Source organism: Rhipicephalus sanguineus, chromosome 3 (assembly GCF_013339695.2).
Source record: "Rhipicephalus sanguineus isolate Rsan-2018 chromosome 3, BIME_Rsan_1.4, whole genome shotgun sequence".
Lineage (NCBI taxonomy): Eukaryota > Metazoa > Arthropoda > Arachnida > Ixodida > Ixodidae > Rhipicephalus > Rhipicephalus sanguineus.
The window spans coordinates 10,303,642-10,330,771 of record NC_051178.1 but is presented as its reverse complement, the minus strand read 5'-3'; the positions used below and the strand labels follow the sequence as shown (position 1 = coordinate 10,330,771).

General features: G+C 48.2%; 1 protein-coding gene across 1 annotated transcript in view; it reads right to left on the bottom strand.

Moving 5' to 3' along the window:
* LOC119384790 (transformation/transcription domain-associated protein-like) overlaps positions 1 to 27,130 on the bottom strand; it is a 946,434-nt gene that overhangs the window by 332,544 nt on the left and 586,760 nt on the right. Inside the window, 2 exon segments of the mRNA XM_049413130.1 lie at positions 3,722 to 3,982; positions 15,379 to 15,642. Coding sequence (XP_049269087.1) covers positions 3,722 to 3,982; positions 15,379 to 15,642 — 525 coding nt within the window.

The window sequence follows — 27,130 nt, the reverse complement described above, 5'->3', positions numbered from 1 at the left end:
ACTTACAAAGAGGGTTCAACTTAAATTGAGGACGACGCAGCGAGCGATGGAAAGGAAAATGATAGGTGTTACCTTAAGAGACAGGAAGAGAGCAGAGTGGGTCAGGGAACAAACGGGGGTTAAGGTTATCATAGTTGAAATCAAGAAGATGAAATGGAGATGGGCCGGGCACGTAGCACGTCGGCAGGATAACCGGTGGTCATTAAGGGTAACTGACTGGATTCCAAGAGATGGCAAATGCGTGAGGGGGAGACAGAAAATTAGGTGGGTAGATGAGATTAAGAAGTCTGTAGGTATAACGTGGCAGCAGAAAGCACAGGACCGGGTTGATTGGCGGAACATGGGAGAGGCCTTTGCCCTGCAGTGGGCGTAGACAGGCTGATGATGATGATGATAACATGGTGTCTAAGACATCACTTGGTTTGCCCATGCTGTTGCCAAATTAACACCTCCGAGATTGCTCCGTCACGTTGATGTGGGCTTGCTGTGTCCGTGCTTCCCATGGTCTTCCCACGCTTGTGAATCGTCCCGTTGGTTGTGCAAGCGTGCTGCATGTGCCTCCAACTGCTAATACTAACGGAATCGCATACAATGATTACGTTTCTGTGAACGAGTTGCTCTCACCTCCGTGGTTCTATATGTCAACGAGATCGTGGCCGAGTGTGCCGATGCACGAAGTGACCAAGTTTAGGAGTAGGGGCCGTATTTTCAGATGACCACTTTTGGTGATACAGCATAGACTGCTTATAATGTAAGTCGCCAAAGCCGCTAATACCCACACTAAAAGTGGTACCACACTATGACCAAAACAACATTTTAGAAAGGCTACACGTGTGCAAAACATGGCCAACAGGCAGCCGTGCGATTCCGACAATCGAGGCATGCGACTTGGGTGTAAATTTGCAAATGTTCGAAAGTCCGTGGATTTGCGGTGCCAACATAACAAACGCAGAAAAAAGCTCCATAGCGGAAAGCCGGCGACTGACTTTTCAGACCTCCTCGTTTATGTGAACTTCGCAGCAGTACCACAATGCACAAAAAGTACATGTCAAATGGCAATTAAAATTCCACACGCTTTCGATTTTCCAGGCACGTGCGCAATGTTGAAAACAGTGGTGACCACGAACCACCACTTGAGTGTTGCACATGAATGCCCTCATTTCCAATGAAGATGCAAGTCACCCCCTCTAAATGCAATAACTGCAGAACATTTCGTTGACTCTGCACCAAACTGCAGTTTTGATTGTCCTGGCCACTACCAACGAGGTGGCTAGCACTCGTTAGGCCTAGCGTGTGGGTTGCAACTTGGCATGCCATCGTGGGAAGCATGCCAAAGACAACATGAAAATTGGGCGCAGAAGAGATCACATTCATGAGCTAAACAAAGGGCAGCACGCTTGAAATGAAGTTTCGGTTCCAGTCGGGAGAACACCCGTGGCAACTATCCTGAAAAAGTCTTCCAAGCTTCTACGTCTGCCTGTTCGTAACAGAGGCAAAAGCTCGATCGCGTCTGAAAGCATTGTCACTTCCAGGGGAATCAAGGTAGCACGAACGATATCTGCACTCTATGACAAAGCGACTATTTTCCTAACAGAAAACCAAAAAGCCGTACAGTGGTAACATGCACTTGATGTGGGCACGGGTGCCCGTTTGGGGCGGAGCACGTACGCAACAAGCGGCTGAAGCAAAGGGGGCCAGGCCAAGGCTTATACCTTGCCTGGGCCGGGTAACGCTCATGTCCCCCACTCATTGTCTTTTTTTTTGTCCTCCCCCCATTCCCCATTATTATTTCCGTGTCCCCTCCTCCTCCGTAACGCTGTGGTTGCTCTCTCCCCGGCTGGTGCCCCTCCGCTGAGAAGCGCGCTAGCACCCTAGCTTCTCTGGCAATTTTCCGGCAGCCGCATCATAACCGGTCTTTCATCTCGGGGGGGACTGCACAATAAGCGGTATGTGTATGCATGGAGTTCTATGGGAGGGTAAACGAGAGTCAGAAAGAACCACATTATAGCCAGTCCTGCACTGTAAGCGGTTACGTTATAAATAAAATGGTCTCAGCTGTACTTTCACTTTTATGAGGCACTTTATCATCTTAGAGCCACAACAATCTGGCAGTGTGCCAACCGTGCTGAGACAGCGGGCCAAAAATGTTATTGCTCACAGACACCAGCACACCCCGCAATAATCTTACAAAAGCACTGCCGCGTGTGGTCGCTTAACCAATGTGCCGGAGCCAACATTCTCATCATCCATAAAGTCATCAGATTTATTTAGAAGAACTGAAATTCCAGACTGCGTGCTGTGCTACAAATGTACGCTCAAGTCATCAAGGAAAGAGCCACGTGGCAATGTGGGTGTCTAATTAGCAAAAAAACTTAGTCTCGCGTCTATGTCATACTCAATTTACTACAGTTAAAACAATCAAGTAAGGTACGTTCAATTCACCTGCACCATTTGGAACCGGTTCACGGCAGTGCACGAGAAGTTCAAAAATTATGTGGCACCAGAAGCGAATGACAAGGTGCCAACGTTGTGCATGCCTTATTTTTGTTCACTTCATTTATGTCATCCACCTAACATTGACAGGTGGCATGTGGACAGTTCATGAGGCGCCTTGGCAAACACCACGTTAGTAGACATGGGTACGATGCCTATGCCTGAATGTTGTGTCGTCTGCTGAGCTGCTAGTGCGCACGCACACGACTGCACCAAGACGGCACAGTCAGCATAGGGGGTGCAGGAAAATAATGAATCAGCGCTGCACCTTTTGAAACGAATGAGAAGGTGCAGCACCTCGTGAAATGGTTCAGGTGGCACAGGCGAATTGAACGGACCTGTAATGTGCTCTAGCTTCGTTGTCGGTTGGTTTCAATAGGTTGTGTCTAACAAAAAAGAAACGATCAATCCCCCCTCTCCAGTCTCAGGTCAGCAATTTGTACCAGCCAGCCGAACAATCGTCTATAACACTGCAGTTGCTTGCCATGTGCTGACTGGCCGTGAAAAAGCGTATGTGACACTGCTGCACAATTTTTTTTTTTCATTCAATTGCACTGAAATAAAATTATACGCATTTCACTACGACTCTCATTATTCAGTTCTTCCGGTTTCTCGGCTTTTGTGTTTCCAGGCTCCTATGTGTCTTTTTTATACGGTCCCCTAAAAACGTACCAGCAGGTTCTACAGTGGAGCAGACCACTGTTAATTCACTTAATTCAATCCCAATCTAAGGCCCTGGCCAGCACTCTGTGCATTTCAATGGGAGCGAAATTTTGTATTTCGAGTCCTGAAAATAGCCTTCACCAGTTTGTGTGAAATTGACCGGTCATCTTATGCATGCCTGACTACAATGCAATAATGGTTCCAACAGTAGCATCATCCAACATCGCGGCACTTGGGGAGCAGTTGAATGTGTCAAGCACCCGTAATTTCTTGTCGAAATCACTAATATTTTTATCTGCCCCAGAAAGACTTCAATGCGGTCAAGATAGCTTGCAAGTACAGCATTGATCAGGTTCCAATGCCTGCTTTAATTTTTTAAGAAAATCCATTTCGAACTTCCTTGGCTGATGGCATCCAACATGCCTACTGTTATTCTGTCCTCTTTTTGCTCGGCTGCATGCAGCCCTCTGAGCAGTGTATTTAGCTCTCGGTCCCCACCAAGCTCAGTGAGTGTCTTCAACACTTCCAGCAGGTCAAACAGCGCTAGAGAGAGTGAGGGACTCACGCTCTGCTGCCGGTCACTGAGCACCTTCCAGAGGCGGGGCATAAGCTGCTGCCACAGGTGCTGGGCAAGTGGCGTGTCCAGATGGCACAGCTGCACAGTGGCATTCAGGAAGGCCCCCAAGCGTAGCTCCCGCAGGCCCTCCAGGAAGCGGCCCTGTCGCTGCACCAGCTGCTGCAGGTTCTGGCGTGCACGGCCAGCAACACCCCCGTCCAGCAGGGAACGCTCCTCAGAAGACGATGGGAGCTCAATGTCGATCTCCTCCTGCGTCCGTCCAGGCACCATCCTCAAAAATGCAACTCCATCTTATTTGCAAAACAGCCTCCTATTATAGTCATCAAAATAAGATGAAAGCTATGGTCATGCGTCAAGCTCAGAACCTCGGCCTCTGAACCACAGCAGTTTGCCGTCCTTGCAGTCCACCGAGTTCAATGTTCCAGATTTCTCAAACTGCTCCCTACAACCATGATGAGGTTGCAGCAATACCTTGTCACATGATGTCCTTTCTATTCCTAAGCCAGTCACAAAGGCTACGTGCATACGGACATTGTTTCGGAAAAACTATGCAACAAAATTACCGTAGTTCCCCAATTGTAGGTCAGCCCTTTTTACCAAACTCGTTTGGACTTGCTTGGACGACGTTCGGACTTGTGAGGAGCTGCCCCATAAAATGTGAAAAGGAGGGATGTAGAGGTCGCTGCCAGTGTGCTTTGAAGCGTGCGGCCACAAGGAGGCACTACAGTCCACCGAGCATGTATAATGGGAGTTGGGGAGAGGGAATAAAGTTTTTTGGTTTCCGCTTGCCACCAGTCCGCCTCGTTCTTCGGCACCTGGGCTGAACAGTTCGTAGCAATGAGATTTTACTGTAAGTTACCTTGATGTGAACCTTGACTGTTTTTATAATTAATTGTGTGTAAATATGTACACAGTCAAACCTCGTTACAACGAACACCACATTAACGAACATTTCAAATTAACGACCTTTTAAGAAATCCCGTGCTGACTGCTTATAGTTTCAATGTAAAAATATTTCACTACTACGAACTTCAGAATAACGAGCATTTCAGAATAACGATCGTTATTTAATTCCCGTGTCATCTTAACAACACCTCAGTACTACGAACTTATATCCCAAAATGCGAGGATTCTTAGATTTCAGTGTATCGGTCATGGCAGTCGGAGCTGCAAGCTAGCAGACGACGGAGCGCGAAGAGCTGACGCCCTCCCGCAAAAACATGAGATGGCGCGGGAGGAGAAGGACGAGGGAGGAGAACTCTTTTTTTTTTTTTCCCTCCGTTGCGGAGGCGACGACGCATCAGGTTTTGTAAGCGGAGTGCCGGGGAACATGGGCTCGGAAAACCTGAGACGGTGCGGAGAAAAAAAAAAGTACAAATAGCCACCGCTTTTCTTTTTTCCTGCATCACATTTTACTTGCTTGCTTTATCAGTTGTTCGCGTGCTGTCACTTGTATCAGTCTATTGGAAGTGCGTCCCGGCGTTCGTGTTGCCCTGAGCTCAACAACTCCTCCTACAGCAAAGAAGCGGAAGCAGTTTTCTTTGAGTGAGAAAGTAGACATTCTTCGTGAAATAGAAGACGGGAAGAAACAAGCCGTCGTGGCTAAAGAACGTGGAGTGGCGCGGTCGATGATCGCCACAATTCTCAAAGATAAAGGATTGCAGCGATGACACGGACGACGATGTCACGGTAGCACCCGAAGATCGCGACGAGTCCGTGTCGGCCACGGATGCGTTGGACTACTTGAGGAAACTCCGCATATTCATAGAAAAAAGCGGCACAGCGACCGAAGCGGCGCATAAAAATGCGGACGGTCTAGAATCGTTCGTGACGCAGAGTTTGTGCTGCACCCGTCAAAAAACGATCACGGACTGTTTCAAATAAACGTGCCTTGTCTGACGTTCACGTGTGCATTGTTGTGAGAAACGAGTTCAAGGACGTACCGTTGCAAAGGTAGGGCATTTGTGTTACTGAAATTCTATTGCCATGGTAAACTTTTGGACTTTTACTATAGCGACCTTTCAGAATAACGAACATTTTTATGCGGTCCCCTGAAGTTCGTTATACCGAGCTTTCACTGTATATTCAGGGAGGGGTAGATGTAGTGTCGAAGGTCGACACTAGGTGACTTTAGTAGTGTCCATCTGTAATCAAGAGATGGTGCCACCTCCTACTGTATATATATTGTGGGGGTGCTATCACCCCCTGTAAAGTTGTTTGCACCTCATGGCTCACGCGTCTCACGTATTTTTAAAATCCACCGAGCGAGAGTGGCGCTGTGTTCGCGCAGATTATAAGGTCCCTGTAGCGACAACTACACGCGCGCCCTCTCAATGGGTCCAAGGAGCAGCGATAGCAGACGACGCGCCGCTCGCTCCCGTGCATATTGCGGGCGCCTAAAACCGAACTCGGGTCTCACTTGAACCGTTAAATTATTAACATTTGTAGTCTAAGATGCTCATCAATTATCAAACTACAGGTGCAATCACTTTAACGAACACGGTGCACGTTAAACGTTGAAATAAAACGCTAGCTTTTCTTAAGCAGGTTCCGAGCGGGTTCCCCACAGGAGCTGTCATGCAAGACATTAATTTTTTTTATTTGCATATTTTGACATTCAGTGTAACTTGCAGTACAGGTAGTATTTGGGTGAACTAAAAGTGCTTGTTTTCTAGTTCGAATAAAATAGGCAGATGGTGAGCGTACTGCTACTTTCAGAAACTTCATCGGGCACCTAGCGCTCTAGTAGTGCGTAGCGCGAAATACGCGCTGTTATTGGTTTGACTGTGTTTGTCAGCGTTCGGAAGTGTTCCCACGGTTACAGGGTATTTTTTACTAAGCTTATTTTGTTGCACTGCATTTGACGAATATCAGCAACTTGAGTACCTTTCAAGATCTAGGAAATATAGCATGCCTACTATTGTCTCGTCCATTTTAATGTTTAACTGTTTTTAATGACGTGCATTTGTTCAAATCTATCCCCCTTTTACTACCCCCGCCGCCTCCGTGTCCCGCAGATATAAAGGTATGTTGCAATGTTACCCAATGCAATTTCAAATAAATTTGGGGTATGTGTACACCTACAGGCCCTAAAACAAGACTCAAAGAAGAAAGGCTGAGTTAGGTGGCTTTTTGTAGAGATGCAAGAGAATAAAAGAGCTTTTTTCAAATTCAAAAACTGGGTTTTATTGCGTGAATTCACAACAAAGCTTTTCTTTGGGGAAGTTTTGTTGTGAGCACTGATCCACCCTCATTCGCTTGCAGGGTGGCTTCCGTTTCTTCTGCCTTGGCAAATTAGCAAAGACGGTCAGTGCGGCATTATGGTTTCAGTGTTTTCCTCCCAGTGTGCAGTATTATTTACTCGAACTTGTCAAACGCATTGCGGTCCTATAGATCTAGGGGAAACATCAAGCGGAATGCTTCAACGAAGAAGCCTTGATCGATCTCGCACACAGTAGTGCGGCAAAACGCGGCAAGGTGTGGCAAAAAACCAATCCCAAATGGTCATTTCCCTGTGAGCTTGTAGTGTTGAAGTCACCCCGGTGAGAAAAACAAAGGCAGCTCTATTGGGTTCCGAGCTATTTAATGTTAGAGATACTGGTTGTGACACTGCGTTCACAACTACGCACAAATCTACGGCATAAAGAATGGCAAAGCAAAAATAGCATTGCTGAGATAATGTTCATGCATATGCACAAACAAAAGCACGCCAGCGAGGCGACAGGCTGCTTGAAGTTATACGCCTTGTGCACCGCCTATAGAAGCGCCACTGATAGCCACCTAGCGGGCGCCGCCGACAGTACGTGCGGGAAGCCAAGCAGACGACAGCGCTTTGCACAGCTTTGCTGTGAGGAAATGAATGAAGTTCGCGGCTGCTATTTCCCCTTCGTGCGGGTGCCAGACAACTAATCCTGCACTGGCAGCTGCAGGAAAGGTGCGGGCCTCTACGAAAGTGGACTTGTGCACGATGTTTGTCACGAACGAGCGCTTAACTAAGCGCACGTCGCCAATTTCGAACGACGGCATGAAAGCCTGGCGCCGACGGTTCGTGCGCGACAGAGCGCGCGCATCGAAAAAACAAGTATAAAAAGGCGCCGGGAGCGCGCCCGCGCGCCTCTTACCCTCTCCGCAGAAGACGCCACCGACACAGCCAACGAACGCGAAAGATCGGCATATTCGAGAAAGCAAAGCCGAGCCAGCGGCGCCGTCTGATTCCGCAGACGAATCGGTGAGAGGATCTCGCTCTTTCTCTAGCTTTCGCTGTGCTACGCACAGACGAATCATACGCACCTTCCCGAACCCAGGCATGAGCCGATACAGGCAATGCAAGCGCAGCAACGCGCGGGGGCAGAGTCAGGAGTTAGTCAGCGATGAAGTTATGTTGTTCTAGTGATAGCATCGTTCGCTCGACCGCAGAAGACGTGTTGTTTGATGATATAGTGCTGTGAGTTAAGTATCAAGAGATGACAGTGACAAGTTTTGAAGAGGGTTGCCGAGAAGACATGTGATGACCGACTGCGGAGGATAACGAACGTCCGCGTGGAGTGAATCGTCATGCCGGTGAATATTAAAGGTGCGTCGCGCAGACAAGCGTAACAAGATCCAGCTATGAGGTGCAGCTCGTGGTGAACATCCGCTTTGTTTTGTTTACAAAGGTGACGTCTCAATCACTTCTTGTTCTTTCTGAAGTCAACCATTGCTGCATTTGTGTTTCTGTAAATAATAAATATAGAACTTAGCTTGTAATAGCGTGGTACATGTACCGCGCTAGTACAAGCTAAGTTCATGGATGACCAACTCGCCCGAACTACAACACTTCTGAAATGTAGAACGTTTGAGCGAAGTGCCCTGCACGGCGGTCGAACCGAACCAACGCATGCTCAGGCTGATAACTTTGGTCGTCTACCAGTGTCAACATGATCGAGTGCATCCAGCGAGCACCGATATGACAGAACGAAAGCGTTAGAACAAGAAGCGACGTGTTAACCCGCACAATGACGAAGCGGCTCGCCTTTGCCAACGAACAGCGGCGATCTATTGCTTCCGTCGCTCTTGCTCAGGAGGGCTTGCGGTAAGTGAGTAAAACCGTGTTCCGGGCACGTTTTTGTAGGTGTTTGAGCACTCCACTCCACAGCAATTGTTATTCGACATCTCTTGAAGTTTCAGCCATCACACATACGACGAACGTTGCTTATTTCACTACGGAAACGTGAACAGCGCGGAAACACACGTACAACGACGTAGGAAACCACGGCGGCCGTCTGCTTGCTTTCCCGAGAGCAATGATTGAGTTCGCCGCCTATGGCGCTTCCATCGGCGTGCACTAGGCGTATAACCATTACAAAATCGCTTCGCATAGCCGCGTGTTTTCTGTGGGCACAAATTTCTTGCGACTCATTTTGTTGGGCCATACGTTCCTTCAGCATATATTTTTGTCACCATGAGGAACGAAAAAAAAAAAGAAAAGCTTTTTTCCGTCCTCCGCGCGGTGAGGCAACCGAAGGCATAGGGACCCGGCATACTACCATGTCACACTCCAAACATTAAATTCAAACGCAGAATTCCTATGTCCACTTAACACTTTCGTGACCGCGGAAATACAGTCAACTGCCGATTTTTCGGACTCCCTAGGGACCGCGAAATCGTCCGAAAAATCGGGCAGTCCGAAAAAACAAATTCATGCTTTTTCATTCTGCTCAAGTGGTCAAATCGCCACAGCCACGTCCGAAATAGCTTTAATGCCTCCCAGTACAATTATCAGGCATTTTGGCGCGCGCCCAGGCTCTCGCAAATACATTCGGTACCTGCCGCGAACCCCGCTTAACTACGTACGTGCCAACCACCACTTTTGCATCTTGTGATGAGCGCCGCTGATAACAGCAAAGCGCGGAATAGATTACGGCTATCTCGCATGAAGCGTTTGTAAACGAACACAAAGACTGTGGCGGAAGAGCGGACGACTCGTCCGCCTTTCCCCGATGCGTCTGCGCACGTCACCTTAGTTGGCGATGTACTGCACACAACTAGAAACGATTGGCTTGACACGGCAGCAAATGCTGCGTATCGGCGGCGATTCGGCGATGCGTGTGCACATACGCGCACACACGTCGCCGAATCGCCGCTGATACGCAGCATTGGCTGCCATGTCAAGCCGATCGTTTCTAGTTGTGTGCAGTACATCGCCAACTAAGCTGACGCCGTCACTCTACTGTTGCTGTATCATACGCACGCATTTATCATGAAAGGGTTCCTGATGCACACTTAGTTCTTGACCGCACACGGGCGCGGCAATGGCGAGCTGGTTTCGTCCGCGAAGGCAACGCGTCTATGCGGCGCACTTTGCGGTCTCGCACAAAGAGGCAGCGAGAATGGCGGCACGGCGCATTTGGGTTCGCGCCTATTAAATGCGTGCAGTACGCATGCAACTACGCTAGGGCACGTGCACTACCGAGCAGTTAACTGAAGATGCTTATCGTAAGGGTTGTCAGCGATTAAGTCATACTGGCGCGTTTGCCAGCTGCCGCCATCACGCCTCCGTGCATTTCCGCTGCTTATCCGTAACATCGCCGCACGGCACCGCGATAGCGACCCCTTTGAATTTCTGGTCTGCTTCACCTCATACCGCTTCGGCATTGCGGCAAAGCCGACTTTCGGACTCTGCTACTGTCTCAAACAGATCCACTCGCGAAAGCGCTAGTTCGAACCTACGAGATGATAGACGCGGCAGAGGTGGGGGCTTCAAATAATGCCTTTCGGACCTGCAATTTGGGCAGAAAGTCCGAAAAATCGGACGCGGAATAGCTTCAGCGTCCAAAATTTTGGACGTTCTAATACATTGAAGTCTATGGGGCTGGTGACAGTGCCGCGAAAGCGTCCGAATTTTCGAGCATGTCCGGAAAATCGGGCGTCCGAAAAATCGGCAGTTGGCTGTATCGGTTGTTTTTGGCTAGTCTAGGAAATATTTTTTCCCTGCCAAAGATTTAAATTGATGCTAAAGTGTAGGGTATCAAATGATAGAGGAAGAATTGATCTCTCCAACAGCATTAATTTCAAATAACGGTTTTATTTCTAATAAAATAAAAAAATTATCAAAGAAAAATGCATCAAAAAGAAAGAAAGATTCATAAATACATCAATGCTACTCTGCAAAGGTTAAACATTAAAAAAAATCGAAATATACGTTTTGAATGCAAAGCCCTCGTAGAATAATAGTGGAAATATAAGCTCTTTAAGTACAAAGATTATTTACATAAATACAAGAATATAGGCACTAGTGCCTATCATGCCACCGCGCGATGCAGGTTCTCGACACGGTGAAACAAAGGCTGGCTGCGCATGCTTCGGGAAAAAAAAAAATTTTCTGTTCAGCTTTCCTAGCACAGTTTGCAGTTCTGGTATTTTTCAATTTTCCTGTGTATTTGTTGAAATGAACAGTGTAGCCTGTTCCAAATCTGCAAAAATCCATAATTGTACTCTCATTTGACCTCTTTCTCGCTCATATACTGCCGAATACCATACCGACCTTCACATTTCACCATTTTCTCATTCACTGAAAGGTTCCGACGGGGTTAAAAGATAGCGTAGAAAAATCGTTCATGTGTTGCAATAGAGAAGACACGTGGTGAAGATTCTCGTGGGATGCGACGGTCGTCTTCTTCAGATCAGAGACACTCAAGAAGCCTTGAACCTTTTCCGTGGCATCACTGACAGTAGACGAAGGCCTGGAAATACGTGTCCTCGACCCCAACACCAATGCAAGCGTGGGACTTGAACGATTACCATGTACACATGGAGTGAGACGAACTTGCTCATCTTCTCTTCAGTAACCTCCCTCCATGGATCCGTCCCTCTCACTGTATGTTGGCTTTTCGAAAGTATGCATCCGCGCATACTTATCTGTGTGGTTGCATGTCTCTCTGACGACTTCAGCGGTAAAAAACAACATGAAGACGCCGCCGCGCAGCACACCGGAGCGTTGGGTCAAAGTCCGCTCCGCGCCGTCTTCGCGAAGAGAACTGCGCTCTTTCTGCAGCCGGCGCCAAATGCTCCCGCCCGAATGAAGTTAAAACACCTTGCAGATAAGAGCTGTCATGTTTAGAATGCACCGGATATCGCGGCAGCGATAAAACGACCCGAGGAGAAGACGAAACTTACCGGCGGATAGCTGATGTTCCGGGGAGGTTTGATGCACTTTCGCCGTCCGTACTGAAGCCTGGCGAATCGAAGTCGTCTTCCGTGTCTGTGGTGCTACCATCATCCAGAGATTCTCGCTCATATTAATCGGAATCCGTCGAAATTCGCCGTTTCTGTGGAGCACCCGCGAGCGGCGTCGATGCGAAGTCTGAAACAACGAGCGCTCACCTACCCGACTGCGAACGAGCTTTAAAAATCTTTCCGCGGTGGAAAAAACAAACTCACAAACAAAACTGATAAAAAACATGTTATTTTATGCCTTGTATTGCGTTAGCTGTCCAGAACCGCTCAGAGAGTGCCAAAACTTGATCGTGAAGTCATCGATAACATACTATCGATGGGAATAGGCGCGATCACGAAAGTGTTAACTTCAGGTACATAAACGCTTCTAGTTTACAACAACAGTGCCACAGAGGCGCGTGAAGTACTCTTTACTTGCTAAAATCGCCTAACTCCACGCTTGAAAAAACAGTGATCCGTACCTATCGCCGGCACAGCGCTGCCGCCGCTGGACCCTCTGGGCGGGGCGCGAAGGCGAAAAGGTCACGTGTCGCCAACCAGACTATCGCAGGGCGCGGCGGCTGGATCAAGACCTTTCGTTACTTTTGAAAAATAGAAGGGACTTTAGCAGGTTAGGGTTAGCGCGGTGGCGCCGGCAGCAGGAAAAGCGAGGCCGGCGTGCAGGAAACGGCAGGGACTCTTTTGGGTTTGGCGGCGTGCGTGGATGAATGTCTCCCGCGGTGGGTCCGTGGGGAACGATACCGCGGCTCTTTTCCCATGGGCCCCTCGTGGTGAGTAGTGCATCATGATGACTAGCGCAACCGCAACACGGACAAAATGTAGTGCATCGGCGAAGCCGCATTCGCAGTGCATTGTATGTCTTATGTTATCTTGAGTGTGTGTTATGTTTCCCGGGTATTTTAAGCATTGTACAGTAAAAGCTCGTTAATTCGGATTTCTAGGGACCGGAAAAAATGTCCGAATTAACCGAATGTCCGAATTATCGAATGGTCGAAATAAACACAATAAATGCACGAATTTTTTCAACATACCTTTACTTAACAAAGTAATTGCGGATGCTTGTCTGTTTTCGAGCAGATATTCGCGCGGACACAATTTTTCCGAGCCCTGCAAGGTGCTCAGCAGCTCGCATGCTGTCTGCAGTGTCCACAAAAGTTTCACCCGTCATCCCCGCTTTTTGGTTGGCACGGTAATCCACGGGAAGATTGTTGATGTTCTTAAAGCAGCGTGGCTTTTGAACCTTTTCAATAACGAGAAGCGGCAAGCACTCTGTTCCCGTCACATTGGCGGCTAAAAGTACGGTTACTCGTTCCTTGCTTCTTTTGCCGCCGATACAAGGATCCCCTTTCATCACTCTTCATCACTTCGTGTCGGGAGAGCCCATTATTCAGAGCACGCAAAATTTCTACTTTGGTGGTGAAGTCCTTGGCCTCGTACTTGGGCCGCTTCGGCGGCGTTGCCATCGGCGGAGAGTGCGGTCACACGAGAAGTCAGCACAAAAGCACCAGCAACGATCAAGCTAAAGGAGCCGTACTGAAACGTTCCTCAATAAATCGGCGGTCAACGATGCAGCCCACCAACGGGAACAAAGCAACAAAACCCACACGCGAAACAAAGGCGTTCGACCAGTCTCAATCTAAGCCAAGTCGATAACTGATGTCCATGGCGATGCTGCGTTTGAGCTTCGCTTTTGTTCCGAATTGTTCTTTTTTTCGTTTTCGAGCCTCGCCAGCGGCCCGAAAGTCGCCGAATTATCCGATTTGCGGTCAAATCTCTCCGAAATAACGAGCGCCCAGTCTCATAGAGTGATGCGTATATTTACAGGGACCAGATGACGTGTCCGAATTAATTGATTTTCCGAATTAACGAGAGTCAAATTAACGAGCTTTTACTGTATAAGGTTATTTAGCAAGTGACTAGTTGTGTATCTGATTCGGCAGGCGAACGCGCCGTATGTAAAAAGCAGGTTAATAAATTTACACGTGTTGTTGGTTGCCCGGACGGCGTGAACTGTCTGCGTGTGTTCCGAGAGTGGCAACATATTTAGACCCCACAATATACGCTAGTGCACGCTGGAATCAAGTAGTTCTTGCATGGCATGTGTTGAGTGCATTCGTCGTCCTCATTCGTTCCACGTGGCGAAACTCCAATAGTCAGCTTGGAACTTCAGTTTTAAATCCAGGAACTGGATTTACATGTCCTTTGGGAGTTCATGGGTCAAGGTTAGCCCAGACACTGCCTGTTTGCAAGCCTCAAGGACATCTTCAACACACCCCTCGAAACCAGTCTTTGCCGTCAGAAAAAAAAAAAAGAATCGTTATGCTCATAAGAATCTAGATAGATCTTTGGAAGGGATGCACATACGTACGTTCCGCTGCGTTAAGGATTTTGCGAGTAATCTCCATCGGCGAGAAAAAGGACATATCATTATGCAGATGTTCAGTCATAAGGTTGACTTAAAAGACTGGTGTTGAACCAGCGCATATCGGCGGCCGAAATTCATGATCTTGCTCAATTTCTTTGACACATGCGCAGAATACTGCAAAACAGAAAATGGAGGTCATATAATTAAGGTTGTCAATTGTTTTTGTCCGCAAAACTGCAGCTCTTTTGGTTTTGTGGAGAGCAACGGTTTTTGATGCATGCTCATCAAAGTGAGTGGAAAGCAAGTGTCTTGGTTCAGTGAAAATAATAGCATCGCCGTCCCACTATTCTGGGCCCTGGTTTTGGTGACAATTGGTTTTGATGAAAAGTCGCAGTGGCAGAACAAGTGCAATAGCTTCGGTTATCCCATATTACCACAATGCATTGGTCCTGCATTCCAGTGGAGTTCAGGCGTAACGATTGGTCGCTGTGAAAAGGACTTTGATGATGCCGCATCAAGCTGCAGGCGCTGGAACTTAGGTTCATGAAAAACTGTATTTTTTTCCCACGTTATTGAAACGACTTTTTTTTTTGTACTGTCCTATTATTCAAACATTCTCTCAGCACTCCCTGAGCAAAAAAGAAGCCTTGATGGCTGTACTTTGCTTAAAAGGTCAAATCTCAATTTCATGAAGTTTGAATAAAACGAATGATAGCACTCGTATGACGGCGAAGCACAGCGATCAAGCACAACAGTTTTTAGCATGTAGTCATCGGGAAAAAAAAAAACATCGTGCCAGGGCACCAAAAAGAGAACCTGTTCCATTACTTACTAGTACTCCTGGAACAAATCTCCATTACATCGCTTTTCACTGCCAGGATTGAAGCTGCTAATTGGAACAGCGGCTCATCCATAAACGACTGACACTCCCATATGCACACACACTTTTGTATCCAATATTCGATTTGAGATGAAATTTGACTATTTGCGTTTGTTATATTCTGCAGAAAGCACGACTGAGCACCCTTGTGTTAAACCCAGTAATAACCAAAAGCACCAGATCCACCTCGGTGTCGGTGGGTTCCTCCTTGAGTGCAGTGGCAGGGCACGTGATGGCAATGTCTTCGAGTGACTGTAGCCCGGTTGTGGCTGCGGGCAGCAGTGTGGCTGGCTGAGCACTGCGCAGGGGGGCGTTAATGACTGCCGTGCCCAGGACCAGTTCTATGCACTGCTTGATCCAGAAGTGAGGACCGATCGTCTCCCAGTTCTGGGAGCACACGATGAACAGGAGTCGCTCGTGCAGGCGCCGACGCATGCTGCTGTCGAACACCTGCGAGTCAAGAGGGAACGATCGTGCTGGTTCGGACGCACAACAACACACGAGACTGAGCTCCATGAAACACGGCAGGGTTTGTCAATGTGTTAGAATGAGACCGAGTTGCTCTGAAGGCATCAGTGAGTGACCCCTCCTCAACAGACACAACTGTTCACAGACAAATCCCTGCTCATACATTCCAGAGAAGCTCTTTTCAAGAGATAACTTCCACGTACAAAAACAAATTTAGAAATATGACTACTTTTGGGGATGCGGTCGCCTTCAGGAGATTTTATGTGACACAAAACTAGGAACGCGGATGCACATGGCCAGCAGCATTCTAGGCACTGTGTCAAGCTGTGTAGGCACTGCGCTGTCTTCATATAAAAGCCACATATGGTGTCAGCCATATAAACCGATAAACATGGTGCCAAATACTGCAAGATCTCATGAAACTGCCCGTACCCCCAACAGTGGCAACCTGAGAACACTGCCACGGGTGTCATTTTAGCTGAACTACCATCTAGACAACTTAACCCTGTAATGCCCAAAAGGCGTTCTGCCTTGAGAAAAATTGTGAGAAAACACTCACCATATATACTCTTCTTGTAGAGTTCAATTTAAGAAAAAAAAGAGTGAAATTTTATTTCGGACATAACTTAATTAGTGTTAATTAAAATTAATTATTGTTTAAAATAAATGAGTAACTCAGTGTAACTTAATTATAACATGTTAAATATCCAAAAACGGCTTTTCTATGAAGCTTTGAAGGGTTTTTTTACCTCTTTTGAGGCATTGAATTCAATGTACCAAATATGATACAGTGGGCATTACAGGGTTAATTAAAAAAAAAAGAACAAACTGGTAGCGCTATGACAACCTTCCACTTTATATTATGTCGTAAAGCCAAGCTGTCTAAACTAAGCCTTAGGTCAACAGGTATGAGTTAATGATTCCATCTACCAAAACACTAAACACTGTTTAAGGAGGGACGTGGTTTTGGAAAATCAACTTTCTTGTAACTTAACAGATTTGATGAAAATTGGCACAAATATTCAGCATGCCTCCCTGATGCTTCCAAAAAAGTTTCAGAGTGATATCTTCAGAACTTTTTACTCAATTGAGAAGGCTAGGTAAATATTTGTTCCATAGCTAAATGCACGCCAAGTGTCGTGACATTCTTGCTTTATTTTTTTCCAATACAATATTCTTGCATTGCGATTCTTTTTGATACCTTCAAATCAGGCACCCTCTTGGGGTGAACGAGTAGTCACATCGTAAAATTACAAAGCGTCAAAGTGAGAAAGAAAGAATGTCACGACATGCATTGTAGTCTAAGAAACATGACAAAAGAAACGGAGCCAAAATAGGCCAAACGGTTATGAAGAAAATGGCTGCGCAAACTTGGCAGGCAGGCAAAAAGGCACTTTTGAGAAAACGGCTGCTGAAGTTTTACCTTGCGTCCAATGCTCTAGAATGCACCAGGGTCATAGTTTTTGGTGTCCTTAGTGATGTGAGGTCTCTTGAGAATTTGGTGCTTGCTTTGGTGCACTTTCGTGCCTTTTTTTCCCGTATGGCATCCTTCTCTGCAGCTCTTTGAATGGAGTGCTTTCCAGGCTTCGGGCCAGTGATGCAAAAAACTCTCTATAAGCATGGAGAGTGCCAGTATTATACTTGCAGACTGCCTCATTGACAGCTGTTGTTTCGGCGGCAATCAGCGAAGCGTTTAGCTCTTGTGGTAGAATTGACCAAACTACCGAATGAAGACTCTCGGCCACATTTTGACTTTTTTTTTGTTTGTTTTGGCAACAGCCGAGCAACTGAGGGTGGTCAGGCTTTCCGTAGACTGGCAGCAATGCAGTGCTGCCAATTTATATGTGTGTGGTGGTGGAGCCTTGCCTTCAGCTTCTGCAGCACGGTACTTGCACCAGCTCAGGGACCCAAGTGAGCAGAATTCATGGTGCTGCTCTTCATCTCTCGAGGTGACATGATAGACCGTTGCCATTATGGCATTTTGCATGTCATCAATGTCAACGTTGTCCCGAATAGTCATACCATAACTAGTCAGTCTTTTAAATTAATCAGGTCTTGAGTCAGGCCGGCCCATCCTCCAAGTGGTTGATCTTTTTTGCTTCTTGATACAGGTGTTGGCAGAGCTGTACCCATCCTCTTTTTTACATGATTTACATAGTCTTCTTTAGCCAATGGAATAAATCCGTATGTTTTTTCTTCAGAAAGAGTCAGGGAAATATCACTGTCTCTATCACAAACAATGAATGTGTGCCGGAGGTCATTCTTTCCAGTGACCTTCTGAATCAAATTAAGGTGGGGGACGTGGCATTCAGTACCAACTTTCTTACTCCTTCGTAGGTTTTCATGAAAATTGGCACACTTATTGCAAACATTTCTGGGATGAAATATATGAGCAGTTTATTCAATAACGCGAGTTGGTCAGATATACAACTCCCTGCTTCACACACGCCACGCTCATTTGCAAACCTCGCCTGTGATGCGTTTCATCATCCACTCGGTCGCGGAAACGGTAATTTGTGAGGCTTTCGTTATTTTAGAAGATTCATCAGAGCTAGCGGCGATACCAAGCAAGAATCCAAGCGTGCCTAAATTGCATCACCAGCGCTTTCTTTCATGCCGTTGTACTCGGCCGCGGGGTCCGGGAAGTTGTGCACTATATGCTGGCTGGCGACATTTGGCGACAATGCGCAGTGCTCCTAGCTGCGGCGACAAAAAATCGGCGCGCGTAACATAATTGGTCTCGCATTTTGCGGCGCCGATGTGCGAAATTGTTAGCCACTGCTCGGAGCGGTCAATGCGCGACGAGCTTGACCGGGAGCCCGCTGCCGATGCGTAAAGAGCCCCTCCGCACTTTCGAGTAGCCAGCAGACGATGCGATTTGTTGCTTGCAACGAAGCACAGTGCGGCTGGTCTGCTAGCGCGATGTCCTTGCCCGGAAAGTTCGGATTCGTCTCGTAAACCAGCGCCGTAAGCGGAGTAAGGCCTAGTCACGACTCCGAGCAGTAAGCTCGGTCGCAGTGTGCGTGGCCGCGGTGCCCGATGTTTCAAAGCACGTCATGTTCGATCGCGAGTACAAAGAGTAGTCCCGTGAAGTTCTTCGTCACGGAGGACGAAGTGCTGACAAGCTGAACTACCCGAGACGCGCATCTGCGATGTTCGCAATGAGCGCGGCACGCTATCGTCTATCGTACACTGATGCCTGCGCTTCCACTTGCAGCTGTCAAACTACAGGGTAATCATATTCTAAATAATTGTCAACCCGTGTACACAGAACGAGAGCAAACGTGTCACTAAGTAGCGCGATTTTCGACAGTCGTAACATCAAACATCGCGACACATAAGCAGCAGACGACTGTCCTCTCGAACCGAGCATCGGACCAATGGCGAGGCGTGCTGGAGCAACATGGCGGACGCGGCCAATCGGAGGCCTCGAAACGACCTTCAGAGATTTGCTTTTTGTGCGCTTGTTTTCAAAGGGAGGAGCCAGCTGAGGCGGGGAATTTGAAAACGAAGAAATGCTCTTTAAGGCGAGCTCAAAATGGCGGCGCCCAGTTGTACCGTTGCGGAGCAAGAATTTTTTGAAAAGCACCGTTTTTTTGCGATCTCCACAATAATTTTCGCCACCTCAGCCCGCGCAATAAATTTTTTAAGGCACTTCTAGGTGGTTTTCAGTGAAGGTATTTTGGAATCAGATAGAAAAAGGGCTACAGAAACTGAAAATGTGATTTTCAAAAAAGCGATTTTTTTTGCCATTTTGCACAATACGAAAGCCACGTCCCCCCTTAAAGCACCAAAAAAACAAATTACAGCATAGACCGCTCATAACGTAAGTCGCCGGAATCGCGAATATCTGCACTATAAGCGGTACCGCACTATAACCAAAACAACCTTCTTCAAAGGCTGCACTTCGCAAAACGTGTTGAGCTTGTTGCAGAGAATGTCCGATAATCAACATATGCGATTCGGGTGCTTGCAACCACTTAAATTTCTGAACGTTAAAAAATTAACTGCCAAAGACCCGCATTGCCAACGAAATGAACACAGGGGAAAAAAGCAACAAAACACAGCACCATCGCAGAAATTCACCGACTATGTTTCAGGCCACCTCGAGGTATGCGCATTACACAGAAACTATGTCGAATCGCAGCCGAAATTTGGCTTGCTGAACGGTACTGATTGTTCGATTTCAGGGGCGCGCACCCGATGTCCAAGACATTGCAATTGAATCGGGAACCACCATTCGAGAGTTGCATGCATGTGCCAACCATGCCCTCGTTTTCATTAACGATACGATTCCCTTCCCTTCAAGTACAGCTATTGCAAAGACGAGGGTAGCGATGCAGGCTTGCTGGTCTGTCATGGTTCTTGGATGTGGGCGCGAAAAAACAAGGACGAAGGGAAGAAGGACACACACACTGGCGCTACTGACAACAAAAAACGTTTATTTTCAACCACCAAGCCTACTTAGATACCTAGTTTTGCACACGACATTCACGTGACCACTAGCACATAACATGAAAAATCAACAACATAACGGTTGAAAACCTCCTATGACGAAATTGACCGCTTCTGCATCACCGGCAACCAGACAGACCTTAACACCTGCACAGGTAGTCTAATTCCTTTTTGCTCAAGGATAGTGACGTTTTGCTAACACAGCTTTCGCCAAAATAGTCTATCTGTTCAGCTTCGATTACTAATCTAGTGATTTTGGACTTGTTCTTGCAAACTACACAGTCTGTTCAAAATTGGCTCAGCACGTGCATTTATGGCAGTGTAGCGCCAAAAACCCGCCAGGGGGCGTCTTGCCTACTTTGTTATGGAGGCTGCGTGTAAAGATTCACGCGCATTGAGCTGTCAGCAAGCACAGCTACTATCAGACGAAGCTCCGGAGCAAGCGAACGTTGTCGCCTCGGGGAAAAATGATAGCTGTTGCTTTCGTTGCGGGGGAGGTCATTCTACACGTTGGTGTAGGCACGGCAGCACGATCTGTCACAACTGCCGCCAAAAAGGGCACCTTGCAAGAGTTTGCAGAGTTCAGCCGGGGAGTAGAAATTTCGACCGGAGCCAGTCTAGTCGCAGCCGGTCGAGTCGTGTGAACAACCTGGGCGACCTGCCTGTCTCTGCTGAAGAGCCCGAAGTTTTCGACTTGTGGACGCTTCACACAGCTAGTTCGGAGCCAATGCGCATAGCGGTTGAAGTTAACGGCGTAACGCTCGATATGGAGTTGGACACCGGCGCTAGTGTGTCGACCATTGATGATGGCAAGTTTGCCGAGCTTTTTCCGTCGGTGCCATTGGAGCCATCCAGTGTGCAGCTGAGAAGTTTTTTCGGCGACATGAAACGCGTCCAGGTAAAGCTGGAAGCAATGGTCAAACTTGGCGACAAGGAGCGCCAGCTACCACTATTTGTCATGAAAGGGGCGTGTGCTACGCTGTTTGGACGAAGCTGGATGAAGGCCTTCAAGCTAGGCATCGCTCAGACGGAGGGAGTCAACGTCGTGAAGTCTACGGAAGACCTGGTAAGCCAATATCACGAAGTTTTTTCGCAGCAGCTTGGCACGTTTCACGGCGTTGCAGCTTCTATATCCGTACAAAAGGGCGCGAAGCCACGTTTTGTCAAGGCACGTCCGATACCATTTGCTTTGCGTGATCGGGTTTTTGAAGAACTACAGAGGATGGAACGGGAAGGCATTACCAAACCGGTGAAAACTTCTCAGTGGACCGCGCCCATCGTTCCTGTATTGAAGCGCGACGGCCAAGTTCCGGTCTGCAGCGATTTTAAGACTACAGTGTAGCCCGGTTATAGCGAAGTTGGCGGAAATCTGAAATCACTTCGCTATAACCACTTTTTCGCTATATATGGACTCTAAAAAACACCAAACATTATGCAGACCAAGAAAAATACTTTATTTACACTTTCTGAAAAGAGCGATCAAGGGTCCCTTGCACATGTTTCGCGAGCACGCGTTTCAGAACACGCTGCTCAACGTTGTCCATCAGATCGCAACTGCCCGGTTCGGTGCACAAGTACATACGCAGCGTGTCGACAGCTGCGAGAGCTGCTCCAGCGGTCCCAGGCTGAGGCGTACCAGCGTCGTCACCTTCGCCGTCCGAGGAACTGCTATCTGCGGCCGTTCTCTTTTCGGAGACGCTAGCGGCGAGTTCATCGGTGGTGAGCTCCTCCGTTGCGACGAGATCTTGATCCGCCAGGGCAAAGTCCAGATAATCCAACCCGCTTGGGACAAGGCTTGCATTGTCCGCGCCCTCCCACAGCTGCGCCAAACTTGTCACTGCCGCGGCACCATCCGCTGCAACAGCATCGATGTCTGCTGTCGTAAAGTTCGCCGATTCACATGGGCAGGCCTAGCTGCAAATGCAGCAAGTCCAAGCGCGCTGCGATAATCCGCTTTTCACCAGTGAAACAGCACAAGCGAACGAATGCTTCTGCTGCTCAACCGTGGTCAATTCCAAGCGCGCTGCGATAATCCACTTTTCACCTGTGAACAGAGACACAGCACAACATGTGCGAACGGAACGGCTGCTTCTGCTGAGTGAACTGACTGAACACCACGAAAGAAAGAACGGCTTTGCGTGCGACAGGTTTGCGCGGAGCCGTTAGCGGAGTGCCACAGCCAGGCTTAGGCAGGCCTAGCTGGTGGCGCCATGCTGTGGAAGAAAAGCAATTTAGAAGCGCACCAACTTGCTTCGCTTTTTCACCAAAATGAGGCACCACAAGTGGAACCGGTCTAAAGCGGTCACAAAGTTTCTGAAGCTGCCCCCACGACCTCCTCTCTGAAGAGAGGAGTACACCGTGAAACGAAATAAGATCGCGGCGTTCGGCCCGCCTGGCACTGGAAAAAAGAATTGGAAGCGTTCACGAGACGGCTACCGGGTGACCGTGTGGTGCGGTGAAGCAAGCTTTCGAGCCGAGTGGAGCGACGCAGCTGCTGGGAGCCAAGAATTGGCGGTTTTTCGGCCTAGTTGACTCACGCGAAAACTCGAAAGGTGGTTTGATGGATTTTTTTTTGTTCTCGAAAAAAACCTCGCTATATCCGCTGAGTCGCATTTTTTTACTTCATTAAAAGTGGGACTCGTTGTTGGGCTAGTTGGTGCATTGCATCAAGGAATTAAACCAGCCGAAAACAGACGAACACAGGAAACGGTGAAGAAGACAGGAAAGCGGCTAGACTACCAACTCTTTTAATCACCAAAGCGAGGCTCAAATATATACACTCATGCGGTCACATGGTCATATCACTATCGCTCTTTACATCAACCGAACTAACCATATAGGCATATCATAAAACATGGCATGCTATTACTGTGTGTCATCTTTGCATCCTCATTTCCTTCTCGTGATTACAAAAAAGATTGCAGGAAATCGTGTTCTATTCTGCGCAATGCCACGTAGTTCCCTACACACACAGAGTTGCGCATGGCCTGAAAAAGGTTGCCGTCAGGTATGGTGTGCCTGTGGTGTTCTCGGCGCCAAGGAAGCTGAGTGGGTTATGCGCACGTATTGGACGAGAGAAGAAACCACAGTGTGATACAAAACATGGCCAGATCTTTGTGGATTGTGCTGTTGGCGTCATATACGAGATACCACTGACTTGTGGAAAGGTTTACATAGGCCAGACGGGTCGTTGTGTAAACACTAGAGCGTGGGAACATTTCAAATCGTTAGAAAAGGGAACAGGATCAAATCTGGCCCTTCACTGTAAACAGTGCAAATGTGAGCCGGTACTGAATGATTTGAGAATTTTGGGCCGAAGTCATGAGAAAATGGCACGTGAAATACTTGAGGCCTTTCACATTGCGATGAAGGGCGAAGCATGTTGTAGTGATAGCTCTGTGGCATTGCGCAGAATAGAACACGATTTCCTGCAATCTTTTTTGTAATCACGAGAAGGAAATGAGGATGCAAAGATGACACACGGTAATAGCATGCCATGTTTTGTGATATGCCTATATGGTTAGTTCAGTTGATGTAAAGAGCGATAGTGATATGACCATGTGACCGCATGAGTGTATATATTTGAGCCTCGCTTTGGTGATTAAAAGAGTTGGTAGTCTAGCCGCTTTCCTGTCTTCTTCACCGTTTCCTGTGTTCGTCTGTTTTCGGCTGGTTTAATTCCTTGATTAAAAGTGGGCTTAAATGGAATTGAAAATGCAGAAATTGGGACGGGAAATCAAGATTACTTCGTTATAACCGCTATTTCGCTGTAAGTGGGTTCGTTATAAATGGGCTACACTGTACCATAAACCCCGTTAGTCGTCGAGTCCTACCCTATTCCTAGGATTGAGGAACTTTTTGCGCGGCTTACAGGGGGCAAGAAGTTCACAAAGCTTGACTTGACACAAAGCTTGCAAGATGCCTACCAGCAGGTCCCACTAGATGAGGAGTGCCAAGAGCTAGTCGCCATTAACACCCCGAGGAGGTTATATAGATTCACAAGGCTGCCGTTCGGGGTTTCATCAGCTCCGGGTATATTTCAGCGAGAGATGGAAAATCTTTTGCACGACCTTGACCATGTCGTAGTGGACTTTGACGATATTCTGGTCACAGGAACCAGTGACAAAGAGCATTGGGAAAATTTGGGCCGAGTGTTGGATCGCCTGAAAACCACGGGACTCCGACTGAAGTTATCCAAATGCGAATTCTTGAAACCAGAAGTCCAGTACTTGGGCCACATCATTAGTGCGGCTGGGCTGCGTCCAAACCCGGCTAAGACTGAAGCAGTGCTGGAAGCCCCTGCAGCCTGAGCGGTCAAGGAACTTCAGTTACCTCGGCTTGGTTAATTTTTACAGAAGGTTTTTGCCAAACCTTTCTGCCGTGTTACAGCCGCTCAATACAGTAGAACCCCGCTGTTACGTTCCTCACTGCTGCGTTTTCCCGGCTGTTACGTCGTTTTGCGCCGGTCCCGGCATAGCTCCCATAGGATACAATGTATTGGGAACCCCGCTGTTACGTCGTAACTGTCGGACCGTTCCCGTATGATACGTCACGAAGTGCGCTCGGAGCCGACCGAGTGACTACCGAAGAGAGCGGCCATGGTGCATTTTCACGCAGCTTGGCCTGGTTTGACCGTAATATTAGCCGCATGAGAGGCGCAAGCAACAAGATCCTTCAATTGATGCACACAAAAGCGTGGCCTTCGAGATTCATATTGCAAAGATGGCGTCTATGACGTAGTTGCTCGCGAAAGCAAGGCCTTCGAGATTGGCATTTACTATTGACAAAAGCATAGCCTTTGAGATTTGTATTGCACAAACATGGCGTCTATGACGTAATTGCTTGCGAAAGCAAGGCCTTCGAGATTGGCATTCACGTCTGCCATCGCGTTGGCGTAGACTCATCATTATCGTTATTTGTCGGAGGACGGGAGGAGTTCGAGCTGGTTGGAGCTCGCATGGTCGTGCACGCGGTTCGCGGTCGGACTCGCCGCGCTGGTCGCGATTGCGTGTGCTTAGTTCTTTCATGCCTACAGCTGCTGGTGTTAAAAAAATCACATACGTTGATTACATTTCTGTGGATGAGGCCGTCCCCAGCTCCGCGTTTCTATCCATCGACTAGATCGCGGCTGAGCGCGCCAATTTTCGTGCTGCTCGTAAGCACTGAAATAAAATTCTGTACCACTAAATATTTTGGCGTTTTTCCTGTTTTTCGGCTCTTACGTTTCCCGTCTCTTACGTTTATTTCCTACGGTCCCTTCAAAAACGTATCAGCGGGGTTCTACTGTAGTTTGTTGGCGTCGGGAACACCATGGCGCTGGGAAACTGATGAAGAGCAGGCATTTCGGAGAAGCAAGGAGCTATTGGCCTCTGCTGCTATACTGGCACACTTTGACACAGGGAAGCCAACTGTGCTTGTCACTGATGCATCTCCTTTCAGTATTGGAGCAGTACTGGCGCAACTAGAGTCATCTGGAGAAGAGTGCTCCATTGGTTTTGCCTCCCGCAGCCTGGCAGCCGCGGGGAAAAACTACAGCCAATTAGATAAGGAGGCATTGAGCCTTGTATATGGCGTTACAAAGTTCCGGCAGTACTTATGGGGCCGGCATATCGAGGCCGTCACAGATCACAAACCGCTGCTCGGCCTGCTCGCAGCAGACAAACCAGTTCCCGAATCCTGTTCTCCGAGAGTGCCAAGGTGGGCCTTGCTGTTGTCGGGGTAAAGTTACGACCTGAAGTATAGGCCGGGTTCACAAATTGCACATGCCGATGGGTTAAGCCGGCTACCCCTGCCAACTGCCAATTTTGTTGTTGACTGCCCTGCCGAAGTGTTAATGCTGGAAGGAGTATACCCAGGGGTGCTGTCGTCAAATGCTGTTGCGGCAGCCACCTCCAGAGACCCGGTGCTGTCGCAAGTAAGAGCAGCGTTGTGGTCAGGCTGCCAGATAAACCTAGGGTCAGAGGGAAGACCCTACGAGACGCGCTTTCATGAGATGAGTGTGCAAGGGAACTGTCTATTTGGGGCAACAGAGTCATTGTTCCAAAATCCTTACAAAGGGAAGTCCTCCAGTTGCTGCATGAGAGTCATCCAGGACTGTCCAAAATGAAGGTAGTTGCGCGTAGCCATGTGTGGTGGCCTAGCTTGGATAACGATATAGCGATAACCATTCAAAGGTGCCGTGTTTGCCAGGAGCATCAAAGAGTGTCACGACCAGTGCCTGTCATGCCCTGGCAGTTCCCGGAGAAACCGTGGTCACGGCTGCATGTGGACTATGCCGGTCCCTACAGGAACACCTATTTTTTTATCGCAGTCGATGCGTTCTCAAAGTGGACTGAAGTGTTCCTGGTTGCTTCGGCTGAAGCAACTATCTCCTGCATGGGAATAATGTTCGCAAACCAAGGCCTTCCAGATGTGGTCGTGTCGGATAATGGGCCAGCATTTACCAGTGAGCTCTACTCCACATTCCTCAAGAAAAACGGAGTGAGGCGAATGCTGGTGCCGCCGTATCATCCAGCGTCAAACGGTGCTGCAGAGCGGGCAGTGCAGACTGTCAAAAACAAGCTGCGGAAGGCTGGCCCTGGAGATATTCGCACTCCAATTACCCGCATGCTCCTCACTTACAGGTCAACGCCTCACGAGGTCACGGGTTGCTGTCTGTCGGAGCTGTTGTTGGGGCGGAAGCTGAGGACTGCGTTGGACCTGCTACACCCAGACCTCAGGACTAAGGTGCTACAGAAGCAACTTAAGGAGAAAATCAGATGCAACCAAGGAACAAGACCCAGGGTTTTGGGTCATCCTGGTGACCAGGTGTTCGCAAGGAACTTCCGTCCAGGTCCTGCGTGGCTCCCTGCAGTCGTCACCGAACAACCCACTTCGTCCATGGATGTTCTAATGGAGGACGGACGGTGTTTAACTCGACATCTGGATCACATCCGCCAGTTCCCTGAGGAACTGAGTGCAGAAAACCAAAAGTCAGGCAGCCCAGTAGCTACAGGCCTTGCTCCAAGCTTGGACG